The 16977-nt window shown below is 49.4% G+C and overlaps 7 protein-coding genes across 7 annotated transcripts; 4 read left to right on the forward strand and 3 right to left on the reverse strand.

The window, feature by feature from the left end:
* Window positions 1-127: 127 nt before the first annotated feature.
* N7509_012674 (uncharacterized protein) lies at window positions 128-1579 on the forward strand (the record flags this gene model as incomplete). Its single annotated transcript, XM_056637311.1, has 1 exon — window positions 128-1579. One exon carries the CDS (start codon window positions 128-130, stop codon window positions 1577-1579), a length of 1452 nt encoding a protein of 483 aa, XP_056483341.1.
* Window positions 1580-2386: 807 nt separating this feature from the next.
* Window positions 2387-4042, forward strand: N7509_012675 (BAG family molecular chaperone regulator; the record flags this gene model as incomplete). Its single annotated transcript, XM_056637312.1, has 2 exons — window positions 2387-3049; window positions 4016-4042. 2 exons carry the CDS (start codon window positions 2387-2389, stop codon window positions 4040-4042), a joined length of 690 nt encoding a protein of 229 aa, XP_056483342.1.
* Window positions 4043-4946: 904 nt separating this feature from the next.
* Window positions 4947-5255, reverse strand: N7509_012676 (uncharacterized protein; the record flags this gene model as incomplete). The annotated part of the gene is made up of 1 exon (XM_056637313.1): window positions 4947-5255. One exon carries the CDS (start codon window positions 5253-5255, stop codon window positions 4947-4949), a length of 309 nt encoding a protein of 102 aa, XP_056483343.1.
* A 621-nt stretch (window positions 5256-5876) lies between these two features.
* On the reverse strand, window positions 5877-7352 carry N7509_012677 (uncharacterized protein; the record flags this gene model as incomplete). Its single annotated transcript, XM_056637314.1, has 1 exon — window positions 5877-7352. One exon carries the CDS (start codon window positions 7350-7352, stop codon window positions 5877-5879), a length of 1476 nt encoding a protein of 491 aa, XP_056483344.1.
* Window positions 7353-7631: 279 nt separating this feature from the next.
* On the forward strand, window positions 7632-9224 carry N7509_012678 (uncharacterized protein; the record flags this gene model as incomplete). Its single annotated transcript, XM_056637315.1, has 1 exon — window positions 7632-9224. The coding sequence occupies one exon, from the start codon at window positions 7632-7634 to the stop codon at window positions 9222-9224; it is 1593 nt and encodes a 530-aa protein (XP_056483345.1).
* A 1400-nt stretch (window positions 9225-10624) lies between these two features.
* Window positions 10625-12178, reverse strand: N7509_012679 (uncharacterized protein; the record flags this gene model as incomplete). Its single annotated transcript, XM_056637316.1, has 5 exons — window positions 10625-11029; window positions 11080-11109; window positions 11278-11353; window positions 11414-11628; window positions 11684-12178. The coding sequence occupies 5 exons, from the start codon at window positions 12176-12178 to the stop codon at window positions 10625-10627; spliced, it is 1221 nt and encodes a 406-aa protein (XP_056483346.1).
* Window positions 12179-15219: 3041 nt separating this feature from the next.
* Window positions 15220-15941, forward strand: N7509_012680 (uncharacterized protein; the record flags this gene model as incomplete). Its single annotated transcript, XM_056637317.1, has 4 exons — window positions 15220-15367; window positions 15427-15478; window positions 15537-15771; window positions 15792-15941. The coding sequence occupies 4 exons, from the start codon at window positions 15220-15222 to the stop codon at window positions 15939-15941; spliced, it is 585 nt and encodes a 194-aa protein (XP_056483347.1).
* Window positions 15942-16977: the final 1036 nt, after the last annotated feature.

The raw sequence follows: 16977 nt of genomic DNA on the forward strand, positions 1-16977 counted from the left end.
GAGCCAAAGGCCGCGACCTCCAGTCGACCCCCCTTTGGCGGGCGTGTTGGCCAGCCGTGGGAGACTCCACGCACATCGATATCTCCAAACCAGGGACGGTCACGATCTTGAAGATGCGATCTCAACCATGCGCACAGCGGTCGTCTTGGCCAAACAAACCCATTTAGCCATACTAGGACCAGCGTTGAGCAATTTGGCTGCGCTATTGCTGGAACAATTCAAGTCAACGGGGAGAGATACCAGGTTGAATGAGGCTCTGCAATTGGCAACATGGGCTCGGGATTGTTTGTCAGATTGCGACACAGCCCGTGCCCCTGTTCTAGCTACCCTCGGTAATATTCTGGCTAGTCAGTATGAACGTTCGAGGAAACCTCAGGATCTGGAAGAGGCCATCTTCAGTCTGCAGGTTGCGACTCAGGCTCCGAGTCTCCCAGACGATGGTGCATTTCCAGTCGTTGTGTCGAACAACCTCGCCTGTGTCCTAGGAAAGCGTTATGAAAACACGGGGAGAAGGACAGATCTTAACGATGCCATTAATGTTGCTCTGGAAGCGACTGAGACTGGATTGTCAAAGTACCCGCCCCTGATGGCCAGGGTGGGCTCGAACCTTGCAAGTTTATTGGCGAGGCAGTATGAATCCACGGGGGATTTGGAAAGTCTGGCCAGTGCATTATTTGAGCTCCGCATAGTCACCGAGGTCGCACCGAAATTTCCGGAGCTCAACGCTCGCCTTGGTCAGTTACGTGATTTGGCAAAGGGACAACATGCGCTGAGGGCCCAGCCAACGGCTGAGAGGATAAAGGTGTCGCAGTCAAGAAAATCAAAGTTGTTGACGCTCTTTACTATCCTATCCCTGTCACCTGTGCTCTCTGTCTTTTATGCCGGAGCATTTTTCCCGCTTATTGTGTTCTTGGCCGGCATTGTGTCCAGCTGGACCCTTCAGAAATACAACGACCCAATGACCAGTGGTGATAGGCCCAGTTATCTGTTTCAACTCGTTCCAACTTGGATCCAGACGATATTCTCCTCACCCTATAATCCGTTACGTTTCGCGCCAACGCTTTTTCCTACCCCGTGGATTGATACCCCTTCGGTCCCTACCTTGACAGAGTCGGAAGGGGAACCGTACAATGGGGAAAGATTGCGCAGACAAAAGCCAATCCATATTACGCGCGTTGAGTCTGGATATGACCAAGGATGGAAAACTGGGGCCAGAAATCGATCTCTGCATGCCTTGCAATGTGGAGTCAATCAATTACCTTGCGCTCCGCTGTTCCACCCCAACCTAGATTTTCCAGTATCTTCAAAAACTCAATGCTACGAGGACGGATTCGAGAGCCAGAAGCAAGTCCCCTACGATCATGTTGCGAATTCAATTTCTCGGGATGATTTTGTTGACTCTACAAGCGACAGTGAACGCTTAGTAACTGCACTCGACTCTGGGGAAGAGGAAGGCGTCGATCAGAATGAAAAAACAAAAGAATGTGTACCGAATGTTCCTAAAATTCTAATATCTGCGACTGGGAACGTTGAGAAGACCGTCAGGGTACCTTTTCTAAATATTTCAAGTCTTGGCTAACAGATAACAGGACATCACTTACCCCACTGAGACCACGGAAGCTTGGGAGAAACGAGACAAGATTTCAGATAAATTGCCCGTTTCTGTTGAGTGTTTATCCAAGCAAACAGTGGCAGAGGCTTCAATCTTAGCTAGTGATAGAGAAGTTAACATACCAAATTCCACAAAACAAGGTAAGTAATTCATGAACTCTCCATATGAAAGGTTGAGCTTGTTCATAACCAGAATTTTACATTGCTCAGTCCTAAATGACGCATCAGAACAACAGGATAGCCCACACTCCACTGCACTCAGCCAGCTCAAGGCCAAAAGAGGAGCCCACACAACACCAAACCAGACCCAGTCATCTCACCAAGATGTACAATCCACCAAGGATGCACATAGTACCTCCGGAAAAGATTTCATTGGCCGGAAGGTTCACAGTCGTATGATCCCTACAAATATTGACAAAGACCCCTCCGCGTTTGACCCCATGGCCCATGGCAATACTTCAAACGACATAAACAGAAACGAGGGTAATGCCATGGGGAACATCTACAGTGAGGAAGCACACGTTGTCGGTGAGTCTTATAGCTCCAGTGAAAAATGACGTAAGTACATAGCTAACGTGCTCCTATAGGCCATTTAAGTCGTCACTATGGTGATAGATATGGTGCACATATCTCTAGTTACTGTCTCCGGGTATATTACTGACACTCAGTTGTAGAAACGAAGAATATTTCTGCGGTTCTCCGCGGGTACCAAAAACCCGATGCCGATCAGAATCCGCCTGGCACCACACTTGAAGAATTGCATACGAACTCGGATATGCCGCAAGAGGCTATAGATAAATATATACGCGGTCTGGAAAAGCGACCAGCTGAAGAAAGATCAGAAGATCACCGATCAGTGCCCCCAGGGAAACTGACGAATGCCAACTATGCCACTGCCTATGGGCGTTTCCCCGGGCCAGAAACCAAGCGAGAAAGCAAGCGACCTGTCGGATTCAATGCTATCTCGGACGTTAAAGCAGTAGATGGGTCTCAGACGAGAAAGTCTACGAGAGGACGAGCATATTTCCCTGACTGGGGGGACGACTGGCCCGATGAGACATCGTCAGAACGTGAGGTGGAAGAATCTTACGGACATCGTAATTGGCTGATGGAACCACCACCACCAAGAGATAAGGGGAGTCTATCATCGACAAGGGCGGTAAAGGCAGTAAGAGACGTGGATAGTACTTCCATGCCCCCTTCAGCGCCTGATCTCAATTTTGCCGCTTCCTACGCAAAAGTTCGAGCGCTCTCGTCATACTTCGAGAGTACCCTATTGCCGCTTTGTAACAACTATATTGCCAATGTCCCAGCCAACCACAAGGATCGCAAATTGGAGCATAAGAAATTAAGCGAGACTATGCTGACTCAAGTGCTTCTGCGCGCCGATGGCATTGAAGTGAATGATGAGGCTACTCGTGTTGCGCGCCGCAAACTGGTAAAAGATGCCCAATCGGCGCTAAATAAACTTGATGATGCATTGAGGGACTATGAATAATTTATTTTTTACGATGTGTACTGCGTTCCTTGAAGTTGGCTTGACCAATACACACTGAGCAACTCTTCACGGGATCCGCCGCCAGAGCTTTAGCGCAGATTATCCATTGAGCAGCCAGCTTGGAATTGAGGCCCGCCGAAAAATGCATATTCTTGGTAGATTTTCCATTACACATCAAATTACATCATGAAACTCTGCCTCTTGAATGGAGAATTTTGTTGTTAACCACATGGCTCTTGATAGTAACGAAATATCCTTGTGGAAACACGACAGCTTACCTAGGGTAATGGAAGCCAAACCGTTCTGATTTCAATAGGTACCCATCTAGTCAGGTGCCAATGAATGGTCTACGCTAGTGTATGGGCAGTGTGTATTGGTCTACTTGACTCGAGTAGTAAGTGCTTGTATTCGCGTCAAGGCTGGTATATCATGCACGGGCTCATGGGCGATGCCTTAGATTCTACAAAACCAAGTCAGCCGGGCTGATCGTAGAAAGAACTCATACATACCATCATTGACGATCCCACAATGTTCACTCCATCCCCCTCAGTAGAAATCACGTTCCCCATAATCACCCCATTATTACTACCGACCGATCCAATGCTCACATCTCCCTGATGCACTGTGTAGCGCTACGTCATCAACCACTCCATTAGCAGCCAATTCACGACATGTAGACGAGAAGAGTAAGGAAGAAAATATCAATCATACCTGCTTCAACCGCCCCTGCCCCTCCATTGCAACAGCACTCCCTTGTTCCTTCTGCTGCAACGGAATAACGCTTAACAACTCCTTTGCATACGCGGCAGCAGTAGCAGCGGCATACGCCTGCCAACGTTTACTCTTATGCGAATCCGCATAATCACAAATTCCCCTCACAACCAAGCAAGGAAACTGATCCATCAGGCCCGCAGCCTCCATTTCAAAACATAGCACACCCTTCAGCTGACGCGCAATACTATCCCTCGCCACCGCATCACGCATAACCTGGTTTCCCGACGCAATCAGTCCATAATGCACCCGTGGAGCGGGAGAACGCCGTCGTGAGCGGAGAACAAGATGACTACTCTCGCACGTGGGATGATGATGACATTCATTCAAGCTGCCCTCGACATGCGGATACGAGGAGTCAAAGAGGAAATCATACTGCGGACCGGGAGATATAAAAGCCGGGAGCCGCGCTTGTATTTGAGCTAAATGCACAGGGACAGTCGACTGGTCGAGGAGATGATCGCATTCTAGCGTCGCCAGTGCGGCTAATAGTTCCGCTGGGGGGTTTATTAAGAGATCCTGTGCGATGAAAACGACCGCTCGTCAGGGTTTTGCCGTAGTCGTACTGAATGACGCCGCCGGTTGTGCCGGTGGGTTTACTGACCACTATATCTCCGAGACGGATATCGGTGGTTCTGGGGGGGGGGACGCCGCCGGCGATGCCGACCATTAGGCTGTAGCGGAGATCTGGGAAGGTGAAGGTGAGATGGGTGATGACAATAGCGGCAGAGGTGGTGCCGTAGTTGCCATAGGGGAGGCAGGCGATGGCGATGTTGTGGCCGTGAATGGCGCCGAGGGTGTAGATGTTGTGGTCGCCGGCACTTGCGGGGAGTTGGGGGTGCAGCTTGTCGAGGGCTGCTTTGGCGGCGGCCATCTCCAGAGGGAGGGCGCAGATCCAGCCGATGGTGTAGTCAGAGTAGGTGAAGGTCATGTGGTTGACTTGAATAGAGGTGATGGTAGTGGTAAACGGGCAGGATGTGAGATAATGGGGAGGGGGGAGGCATATGTAGTACTGGTGGGGTCCGAGTAATTAGTTAATTAGTGCTTCGTATTTATGTCTCAATAGTTACAGGGTGGAACTCTCCAGATACTCCCTCGCCAACCGGTCCACCAGGTCTATGTCGGAATCCTCTTGCTCAACAAACACAGGACTCTCATCTTCTACTTCTACAACCCGTGGAACCTGACTATGCACCAGGTCCTCAACAATAGATGTTAGGGGTGCTTGTACATGTACTTCAACATCATAAACGGAGCCACCCGCAGAAACAGAATCCTCCAAGTTGGTTACTTCTGGCACAGCAACAATCTGAGCCTCTTCCTCTTGTAAGACGGTCTCACTCTGGACATTGTCGGGTCCAGCTGTCAATGGCATCTCTTTGTGATAGGAATGATGACGCCGAGGCTGACTTTCCCAGGAATTTACATATCCTGGACAACCCTGATTAGCATATCAACCTGACCCTCAGTCACGAAAGTACTGACCAACAACTTTCGGTTGCGCGCTAGTAACATTGCCCATGGCGAGTCCACTGTTTGTACTCAATCTGAGTTTTGTGTGTCCTTGAGAAATGACACAGACCTGCTCCTTTTCCGCTTCATCCAGGGAATACTCCTGTTTTTCCCATATCTTTTGTTCGGAGTATTCACTCTCTGGCTGGACCCAGAGCTTCTGTGACGGAACGAGAGGAAATGGAATGTGTTCAACAGGTCTGGTGTCTTGGGGATCCGCGGGTCGAGAGTAGCTATTAGGCGAGGTATTTGATTGAGTATGTTCCTCATCAGTCGAAATGGCACTCTGATGTTCTGTTCTAGTATAAGCCTTGTGTTACGTCTCTCGTCCATATCACCTACTGTTGTTACACTCTATATCCATACCTTCGTCACGACTAGGTTGAAATGAACCAGGCCGAGAATGACCTCCAACGGATCGCTGCATGCTGCTATCATTTGGCAATACAGGAGTCTTATCGGTTAATGTTGACACCTTCTACCACTAGGGATAGGAACCTACCACATGAGTTTCTCGCTGTCTGCGGCTGGAGCCCATCTCATTCCGCGAAAGATCCTCCTCAACCTGCGGTATTGCGTTCTGCATGACTGGGTGGAAACACTTCGGGTAGTCGCTTTTCACACAAACATATGGTGTCGTGGCAGCAATCGTCGGTATTCCATGACCCGCACGAGGAGGAGACATTAGGCGGTGGCCACGATACCTGCCCTTATGTACCTTGACATCGCCGTCTCTGCGATGACCGGTAGAAGGCCGGTTTTCAACTAAATGCTCGGACTTCACTGAGTGTATTGATTGACGTCGCCCATTGTATGATAAAGACGAGTATGTGGAGAAATCTGAAGTCTGAATTCCCCGGAGTGACGAAGCAAATGGTACCTTTATTAACGGCACTGCCAATAGCTTGGGGTTGTATTCATTCGACTTGCCAAGCGAGGCGAGATGTTCTCTCATCGACGATATCGACGCAAAATTATCTTTCAAAGAGATCCTCTGTTTTGCAGTCGGTCTCCGACTGATCATCCAATGGCAGATAATCCCACACGGGAAAGCGACCATGGAGAACAAAATTTCCGTCCTGAGTTGATAGGCATACATTGCGACGATGAATATAAAAACAGCCAACAATATCAGGGGGTTCCCCGACTCGATGTTCGCATTCCAGTGTGTTTTAGGCCAGTGCACTGGGGATTTAGGCTCGTGACGGCGGTCGAGGAAACGGTCTAGACGTTTCAGCAAAGTGGTTAAATCTCCATTCTGCGGATCCAGATGCATAGCCTCCTGAGCAGTCTGCAAGGCGCAGCTCAAATCCTCCAGTTGCCTGGTGTGGTGGTATCGCTGGGCGAGGACGTGGCCGGAATTGATCAGACAAGTCACCCGATCGACGGTGTTGTCTGTCAGACACTCGAGAGCCTTGACGAACGTGACAACGGACTCGTCCAAATCTTCTCTCCGACCGGTGAGACAATATTGCGTCCACAGGTATGCGCCAAGGTTGTTGAACAGGATCACGGAAGCGGTATCTGCCCATCGTGTCGCGGTATCGATCGACCTGCGCGTAATGGATATGGCCTCTTGCAAGTCTTGAAAATCGCCCCGACAATCGTATAGACTACCGCGTATGGCTCCCAAAGCGCCCGACACAGCCGCTCGGTCTGAATCTTCTACCCGGAAAAGTGTTTCCGAAGCCTGGAGACCATAAAACAGTGCCTGGTGCAAGTCATCCTCATGGCCGGTGGATCGGTAGCGTCGCCAGAGCCCGTTGGCGAGATTGTTCAGGAGGGTGGTGGTGATGGGATGATCGGCGGAGGAGATCCTGAGGGCAAGTCGTGTTGCCCAAACCGCCTCGTCGAGGTCGGCCTTTCGCTTCGTTTTCTGATGTCGCTCGGCGTGGATGTCACCGAGACAGGCGAATATCATCATCAGGCTGGGCTTGTAACCCGGTCGGAGCGACTCCATTCTCGCGAGTAGCTTTCCCCACGGTGATGAATGTGTGGGAAGAACCGATGGCGCCTCATCTTTGAGAAGTTCTTATGGAAGACTCAGCCCCCAGTAGTACTTTCGCGCGACGCTGCCTGAGATAAGCGCCCTCTACACCCCTCGCATATCGCCCCTCTCCCCGCACATAATACGATGGCCTGCGCGCGAATACTTAGACCATGCAGGGCCACGTTTACCATGCATCTTTCATCCTCACCAGCCTCTCCTTGTGTCTACCTTCCTCAGACTGTAGGAATCATGGCCCGACTGCGGGTGATTGAAGATGACCAGCGTGCGCTGAGTGCCAACCCCTGGGAAGAAGAACTGCGGGAGCGAGAAGCGGAAGACGAAGAAAACGAAAAAGTCGACGAAGAAGTCGACGACTACAGAGAAAAAGAAGAAGAAGAAGAAGAAGAAGAAGGAGAAGAACAAAAACAACAACAAGCGAACCAACCGATCTTACCGCCGAAACGCAACATTCCCGGCACTCCTACCATGCCTAAGACTCAGTCCCAGAAAGGCTTGGAGCCAATATTCGTCAAAGTCGACCACCAGATTGCACTTCTGGACAATCAGATCAGTCATATACGAATCGAACTGTTGCAGACACGACGCCTAGTAACGGCCGTCAAATCTACCGTAAGCAAGGTCAACCAGCCCGAGGTCAGTAAGCGCCTCGAAGAGGATGCCTTCTCGAATTATCTACGTATCGGTGACAAACTCAAACGTTTGGCCAAAGATATTGTCATGATTGTTCCTGATCAGCCCCGCCAGGCGAACGTGGCCGATAAGGTCTATAAAGAACCTGTACACACCGATTTGAGTGAGAAGAGTGCGTCTGGGGCTACTGTTTTGGACTCCAGAGTTTGCGAGCCCTCTATTTCTATACATCGTCGTGATGAGTCCGTCTCGGCTATTGATGTCTCTGCCCTTTACACCGGAAGCCATGATTATCGGAATCCCTACGATGAATGGGCGAGATTACCATTCCCGGACGAACTAAAACCGTCCGGCTCGGTCTCCTGGCCTAGAACCTCTCCCCAGCCCCGAAGCAGCAAGCCAACTAATGGCTCATCTCCAGGCCGTCGCCATTCAACGAAGATCCATAATATCATTCCAAACAGAGAAAGATTCCCTTCACCAAGGCGTTGGAGTGTCTACAACACAAATGAGTTTTATCCACGGCTCCCTCGCCAACGACGGTTTTCTAAAAGGTCGAAATATAGATCTCCACCGACTGGCCGAGGAAGTGAAGAACCAATTGCTCGAAGCATTCACCGCACACATTATGACCCGATATCCGACGGTGGTAGCAGCACATATCCCGGCAGCATTATCTGTAACAGTCTGACTGACTCATCTGACTTCGAGGACTTCCCTTATGGACCATACCGGATTAAGAAAAAGAATGTCACCTCGCGACGAAATTCAGTTGGCTACACGCAGAGGAATAGAGACCTCCGGGCATCGACGACATTGGCATCAAGAAGGACAGGAAAAAGGGAGTCATATAGTGGCCAGAGATTCATTGTCCCAGAACAACGGAGCAGTCCGGTAACAGAGCAAAGGGAGATGCCACCTGATGGGCCGCGAATTGTGGAGAGACTGCCGAATTCTGTGCAAGGACTAGAAATTAGGAATTTTCTTCTGGAAGAACCCCACGACTTACAAGAGCGGATACAAGCTTTACAAAGTGGGCAGACGGGCAAGAATCTAGAAGAGAATGGAAACAGGACTGAGAGCAGCATCAGCAGCATCAAGGGGAATTTCTGGAGCCGATTGAAATCCAAGTTCATACACCAAAATGGACATACGGAGAAGAAGCGACATTGGCGGGATACAGCAAAATAGTAACGTAATATGTTGGCCAAAGAACATACCAGTCTTCAATGTGTCACACTTTGGTACGCAATTGAGGCAGCTCCTTCGTTAAAAGGCAAATTGTCTGCTGGTTACCGCAATTGGAGGACGACAGGGTGACCTGGAGAGAATATGATTGTGTCGAATAGTCGAGCCCACATGCGTAAGGACTTGCTTGCTTCGGATATTGCTAGCAGCTCGGCTTCAGCTGTACTAGTGGTCACTGTCTCCTGTTTATTGACTCTCCGGTCTACTGGTTTACCAAATATCATACAGATGTATCTCGAAGAGCCTCTCCAACCAGAGTTATCTCCAAATGATGCGTCGCCGAGTAACTGAACAGCTTGTGGATTCGAGTTGAAGGGGCCGGTGGCAGATTGCTCTCGTTCTGGTATAGCATAGGTAAATAACCACTTTTTTGATTGCATTAATGTGCTCTGGCGAAGGATCTGATAGTGATTGCGCCAAGTGAGGCGTTGCTTTCGCTGCGCCCGGCCGGGTAATCATCGTTGTATATTGAGGTGGTCCGACTTTCGCAGTGAGTTCATGCTTCTGCTCATCAGCCGCCGTTCCATTGTACGGCTTCATATAAATCTTTCCCTGCCGCAATTCAATAAGGCGACTTTTGTATGTCAATTCCAGCCCTTCACCGGAAGGGCCGAAGGGCGGCCTAGGACAGACTCGTGGGCGCTAGGTGACCACCACCATACAATATCTGTTGTATGTTTTTGCTTTGTATTTTTTGATTTTGTTTGTCTGTATCGTGAATTGTTTTGAATTCTTTTTGCTAATATACTTATTGATACAGCTGGAGCTTGGGCGTTAATTCCAAGCACGCTAATCTTAATTCTATTTCTCTTCTGGTATTTTCTGCTGACTTTTATCTTATTGTATTTGGGACCAGTGAGTCATTATTACAATACCGCATTAGTCAATATAAATCTATCGAGTCAAACTAACTAATAGTGCTTTCCATGCGAATGGCCTAAGCAGACTCTTAGTCATAGTATTGTCACACCACGCACATTATGCATTTTGATCCGAGCGTGAGACGGCAATCATCGGTACGCACAACAGTGAAAAAGTTAGTAGCAGGTCTTGATGTGGCATAGATCTGCCCAAGGACGCAGGACATGGATTTCTCAGTCTACTTGGTTATGGCGCTTGACGTTCTTGCCAGCTGCAGCAGACTGCTAAAGATTTCATTTGTTGGTTTGTCGCCGCGAGTACCTATTGCCATCCTACCCTCCGTAGGTATATAGGAGGCTATGGAGACCTCGGATATTGCAAGTCATATTGCGTCCATAGTTTTATGTAAATCTTAAGAGAATTAAACCTCAAGACCACTTTGAATTCTCCATCGTGGGTGTTAACTCCACATTACTCCGTTTTCAGGGAGTTGCGCTTTGTGTACCACCGACTTCTGCATTCTCGTTGCGCCTAGGGTCCCCTGGAAGTTCCCTATTGGGAATGAAGTAGCAACTGAGAAGACATAAACCTACCGATGGGACCAGCAGGATGAATACGGCTCGAATACCTTTCATTTTGGCATCCAATATATGGTGGTCCCATTTCCCCGTGCCTGGTTGTCCTCGTTCCCAGCTACCACTGTTAACTTGCTCACGAATCGATGAAGGCAGATCAGCAGGCAAGGCTGATTTAATTACTGTATTTTGAACCGCGGTCGACAAGGCCATGCCCACAACGGACCCGAGCATTCGCATCAAGTTTCGCGTGGAGGTGGCTACGGCACGGTCTTCGGGTTTGGACAAGGCTTGTAATGCAACAAGGGCTTTCTATCACTTATTATCGAGCATATTATTTGCAGCATGAATGGCACACTTACCAGGTTGAAGAACGAAACCGATGCCAGCCCCTTCGATTATTAGTACAATCACGTATACCGCTGTGGATGTGGTCCGAGAAAACAGAAGCTTTAGACCAGCACCCAACGTCCACAGCATCATTCCACCGTACAGTACTGGAGCGTATCTTTGTGCAATCTTAAGCAAACTAGCTTCACATGTCCGAAAAGGAGACTTACCGGTCCAGCTTCGTCATCACGGGTCCAGATATTACACCGGCGATGCTCTGCAGAAGCAATAATGGGAGAATGAGGACTGCACTCTGAAGTGGACTGTAGCCTCGCACATCTTGGAAGTAAATGGGGAGAAAAATACATGTCAACTTGCCACACGGAGTTATACAGGGCACTTTGGAAGTATATGACAGCCGTAGGTGCCTGGCCAAAGAGACGGAGCGGAATTATTGGGATCTTCGCAAAGCGCTTCTCGACAATGGCGAACAGAATAAAGAAGAAGCCCCCTACGACAAGCATGGAGACTACTAGTGCGCTACGCCACGGCCAGATACTCCCTCCAGAATTCAATGGGATCTGTGAGTTCAAATGAGATACCAAAGTCCTTTATCAGAAAAAGCGGTTTACGTACCAGTAGGAAAACCACACATGCAATGGCCACGGCTAGTCCAAGCCAATCGATCTTTTGCAGTTTTTCTCGCCAGCTACCCGACACCGGTTTCAGTGGAAGACATAACCACATAGTGGCCATACATCCTGCTGCAAGAATCGGGGGAATCCAAAAGATCCACCGCCAACGCTCGCGATTGCTGGTATTCAACATGGCCGCCGCGATGAAAGGACCAGTACCAGCCCCGAGTCCTATAGCGGCGCTCAACATGCCCTGATATTTGCCACGGTCCTTCAGACTCACCAAATCACTCACGGTGATTTGCACGAGGGAGCTGATGCCGCCTCCGCCGATGCCACTGAGCGCGCGGCATGCATACAGCCAGGTGACGGTCTGCGCAAATCCGCATAGTACGTCGCCCAGCACAAGAAAACCCACGCTCAGTAAAAGCACGGGCTTCCGACCGAAGATATCGGAAAGCCGACCATACAAGGGTTGAAATGCAGTTTGACCCATTAAATAGGCTGTGCCAGTCCAAGTGATGCTGTTCCCGGCGTCAAGCGATCGAGAAATGGCGGGCAGAGCAGTCGCCACAGAATTAATGTCTCAGGGTAGAGATGAAATAGATCGCTGCCAGACACATATAGGCGGATATCAGACGCCGGAACGGCAAGCATGAGGTTTGGTCCTCAATCATGCAAGTTGTCCACTCATGGCTCTGTCCCAATGGTTGTAGCTCATGTGACCGGTCCTCTTGATTTCTGGGGATCTTTTGCTTATGAAATATGTTTCGCTGTGGTGGTCGCGGTAATTGCCTTGGGCAGCCGTCCATTGTATAGATATAAGTCTGCAAAGGAGGAAAGGAGAGCGGCGGGTAAGACACCTCTTGGTGATAAGTAACGTGAAGCTATGGCCGGCTGGCCGAGCACGGTACGATATAAAAATGTACTCGGACTGGATGCGCCTTTCGAAGAATAGGGTTAGTCATATTTATTACCAGTCAAAATGTGAGGCTGCGTGGACGATTTGAGGGTAGGTCTAGGGAGATTGAGAGACAGGGTAACGCACTTGACCGAGGCTAGGATATGCTCCCGAGGACCCTTCTTAGCGCTCAGTGAGTGATCTGTATCTAAGCAGTCTCTGAATATAGTCCACCGTTTGCAGTGTTGATAGCAATATACGTGAAATTGGGTGCTGTCGAGGACCTGGAATACACGATCGGGAAGGAGGTGGGAAGGGATGGCACAGAGATAGCCCCTTGTAGGAGTTTCTTGTAAAATATAGCGCTTTCTTCGCGTAATGTAAAATGCAAGATCTATTCTGGGAAAGTGGGGAATATGCAGTCTGTCCATACTGAGAGTGGAGGTAAATCTGATTTCGAATATTACTGTAACCATTTCTTAATCTTACTGAATTACATAGGGTTTCGTGGGTCGCCAGGAACCCATGTCATGGCGTATAGGACTTCTTCGGTGCTGGAGCCGGTGTATGTATTATTGATAACTTCCTCAGTCGCGAAGCCCTGATCAAAAACCATACGGAAGTAGACCTGTGCAATGGGCCGCCCATGGGCTGGGTACCCATGGGTATTTGGGGCATGCCTCTAATCTGCGCCGGGCCTGGACATACCAATCATGCCCAGGGGGTCTTTACAAAACATAAAATCCTCGAGTGTGAGCTTCCAGCGTGTTGTGGAGGACAAGTTGCAGTTTGGAAACAGCAGTCTTGTCGCTATCATGGCACTAAGACTTCGACAGTTCTGTTCGGATTGTATATTAGCATTATCCCACTTCTCTACCTATCGTTATATTTATCGCAATTCGAGAAAGTCAAATCATTTATTTCCGATCTATCGAATTGTATTTGTTTTAATTTATTTTCCTACGAGTACCCAATCACCGCATAACGCTTGAATTTTAAGCGCTAATTAGACCGAAATAGCCGACGACTACGAGCTACATAAGGTACAATTACTAACTAAAAGCTACCGGATCGCTCGATCGAGTCCATATGTACTCGCATAGCGAACCCAATCTCAATCTCGAAAGAAAGCAGGCAAAAGCCATACCCGCGCGAACCACGGCGTGAATGGCCTCCCCTTCTGCCCTAGTCCAATCCAGTCCAGTCAGTCCAGTCCAATGCTATACAATCCCTGCAAGTGGTGACGTGTAACCCTGCTGATCCCGCCAAGGTGCATGCACCGATGTACCTATACATAGCCCACTGATTAAGTCAGCCAGTCGAGTAGCGGAGCACACTAGTTAGTGCGAAATGGTTGGTGGCTGTAGCTGTAGCTGTATGTACTGTACTAGCTGCACGGGTAAGCAGACCCAACCCGCCTGAGCAATCAGGCCACACGAGACAAGACCTAAACGAGTCTAAGCCCGATTTTGGTGCGATCGGAGGTCGGGAGTCGAAACCGGGGCGGGGACAGCTGCTGCACTGCACTGCGCCCGGATGATCTTTCCCCCTCCCCTCTTTTGTCTCGTCTGCCCGGGTGAGTTTGAGTTTGAGTTTCTCGCACCTTCGATGAGCACTTCTCGAGTGCGAGACCGCGGACCGAGATTACTCGTCGACAAGGCTGTAGGATAACTCGTACTGTACTCTGTAGATAAGTTGAGGTGATTGATTCGAGTGGACTCCAACTCGATGTAACGTCCCCCGGACAATGCGGGAGGTCGGAGCTGTGGGGAAGTGACCCACTTGGTTCGTCATGGCGATCATCGACCCCATTCTTGAGTCGAGGTGGGTTGGGATGGATGGAGGGCACTGGGAGATCGATGGGATTGTAGTGGTTGAATAGCTACAGCTGTCAGGTGGAAGGGGTCTGGGAATGTGTCAAGAAGGAGTCGGTGTAGACATGAAAGTGAAACGAGTGGAATGATACGAGAGTTGGGGGATGTGGAATGATGGTGGTCTGATGGATCAGGTGACCCGGGCCGGGATGACGGGGAGACGGGATGGCCGGGGTGGATGGGAGGAATTGCTGATAATTGAGAGGAATTGAAATCAATTTGATGTTGTTGCATTATCGTAGCAGTGCAGAGTGTTCCGGATGTGTGTGTCCATGTTGTTGGGAATGACAGTGTTGATGTTGATGTTGGCTAATGGCCGATCTCAAATAAAGCCGGGTGGAGCAAATGCGGGGGTGCGTCCAAAGTGGCCGCTGATGTCAATGTCGCGTGATGGAGTGGTAGCATAGGGATAGTAATGGTGATGGTGATGTGAATTGATGAGGATGATAATAGTAATGGGTGTATAAAGGGAGGGACTGAAATAGAGAGATGAAGCAGATAGATGTAGAAGTGAAGTAGGTAGAAGTAGGGAAGGTGCTGGGTACAGTGTGTATCGAGTACCAAGTATACTGCCAGTGGTTGACTGGTCTGGCATGACTCCATGACTTACTTTGGTGTGGTCACCTGCTCTCTCCTTCCCCTCTTCTACTCCTTCTTCCTCTCATCTTCCCTTTTCCTTCTCCTTCTTCTCTTCTCCAGATTCCCCTGATCTTCTATCTTCCATCTTTTCCCACACTCCACACTCAATCCACCACTCCAACCATGTCAGTCCCTTTAACCAAAGTTGATTCCGCCATCGCCGGCCTGTCCTTAGATGACAAACCTCCCGTTCCCTCAGAAAAGGAGGTCAAGAAAGGCCACAAGCGTCTTTCCTCTCAAGGCGCCAATGTCTGGAACATCAAGGACCTAGGTATGTATCTATCTCACTCTGACCACCCCATCACTGGCAACCACTCACCATTCCTTCAGAGGCACAAAAGATTGAACTCGAGCTACCTATCGAAACACAAAAGACCGGATGGTATGTTCACTCTATCCCCCTCCCCCTCTCATCCAATCACCCCACTAACCCCCTCCAGGAGGTTAAATACCTCACCAAACACTGTTGAAGACAAGGACATCCTGGGGATGTACCTCGTGACACCCCCCGTCAAGAAAATCGAACTCCACTTCCCACTGGGCCTAGAAGTCTCCGCCCGGAATCTCAAGGGCGTAACAATAAAGGACGCCATGGATGCCATCTACAAGCAATACAAGAAGAAGGCAAGTCTGAACTCATCTCCGCAGAATTCACCTCCGCTGCCCCATAGTATAGTGCTAACTCACCACCGCAGAAGGACGACGAACTCGAGGAGCCCTTCCTGAAAGGCTTCGAGTGGGACAAAGAGGAGTGCTGGACACGACTCATTGTTCACCAGTCAAGCACTGGCCCACCCAAAGAGTCTGGCAGCAAGAAGTCCAAGAAGAAGAACAAGGATGCATAGATGGGATCTGATCTGATCTGAGCTCACTATCGTCGGGTCCATCTCACCCAGACCACTCCCTCTGTTTCCGCTCTACTTCTGCGTCTGATTCTCCTTCTATGAAACGATCGAAACGACAAGGGTTGACCCCCTCTCCAGTACTGCAAGTATGCTGCTACCTACGCACCCCTGTATCCATTCTCTTCTCTTCTCGCCAGCAGGCAAGCAATACCAACCATCACCGGATTGATGCGTTCGGTCCCTGCGCTGCTGCTCTACTCTACTCTGTGCTCCTTTCATGTTCTCTTCTGCTCTACTGCGCTAGAAAGATCAATGGGCTAGCGAAGAGGTTCTGTTCTGTTTCTGCGTCTCCGTCTGTTCTGTTCTGTATTTCGCTTCTTATCTTTCTGCTGGATCTCCGTTACTTTACCCTGTATCCCGGACTATCTTCTTTTCTCTTCTTCTCTTTTCCCCCTTACATCCGAGTGAACCATTTTCCTTCCCACCCGCCCGCTTAATGGCAGGGTGAGGATGCGGGTGCGGGTGTTCCGTATGGTACCCCGACATTCCGTCTCGTTCTTTAGTTACTCGGTTTTATCAATCAGATCCACCTAATTCGAGGACTTTCCTCTGAACACTATCCTTCCTTACATTATCCTGGTTCAATGTTCATTGTGCATGGCTGCACTGTGGCAGTTCTGTAGTACATACAAGCTCCACTCTGCTCCGGATGGAGGCGGGTCGACACTAACGGCGGATCTCCACAGGCCCACTTAGGGTCCGCTAGCTCTCCCTAGCACTGCGAGTGGCATGCGCATGTGCATGGCAATTCCAATTCCAATTGCAATTGCAATTGCAATTCCAGTAGATATCTAGAAAAATTGTAAATCCACTGACCATGGAGGAATAGTTATTTCGCAATAAATTCATACACAGCATTATGATTATATACAAAATATTCGCTGCTCGTAAGAAAAGAGGTGCGCAAATAATAACTAAACACCCCAAAATGTAAAGGGCGTATCTGTCATCCGTAACAAGCATCGGATCATCCCAA

This window comes from Penicillium cosmopolitanum, assembly GCF_028827165.1.
Source record: "Penicillium cosmopolitanum strain IBT 29677 chromosome Unknown utg000011l:1.0-3548175.0:1.0-3550911.0, whole genome shotgun sequence".
Taxonomy (NCBI): Eukaryota; Fungi; Ascomycota; class Eurotiomycetes; order Eurotiales; family Aspergillaceae; genus Penicillium; species Penicillium cosmopolitanum.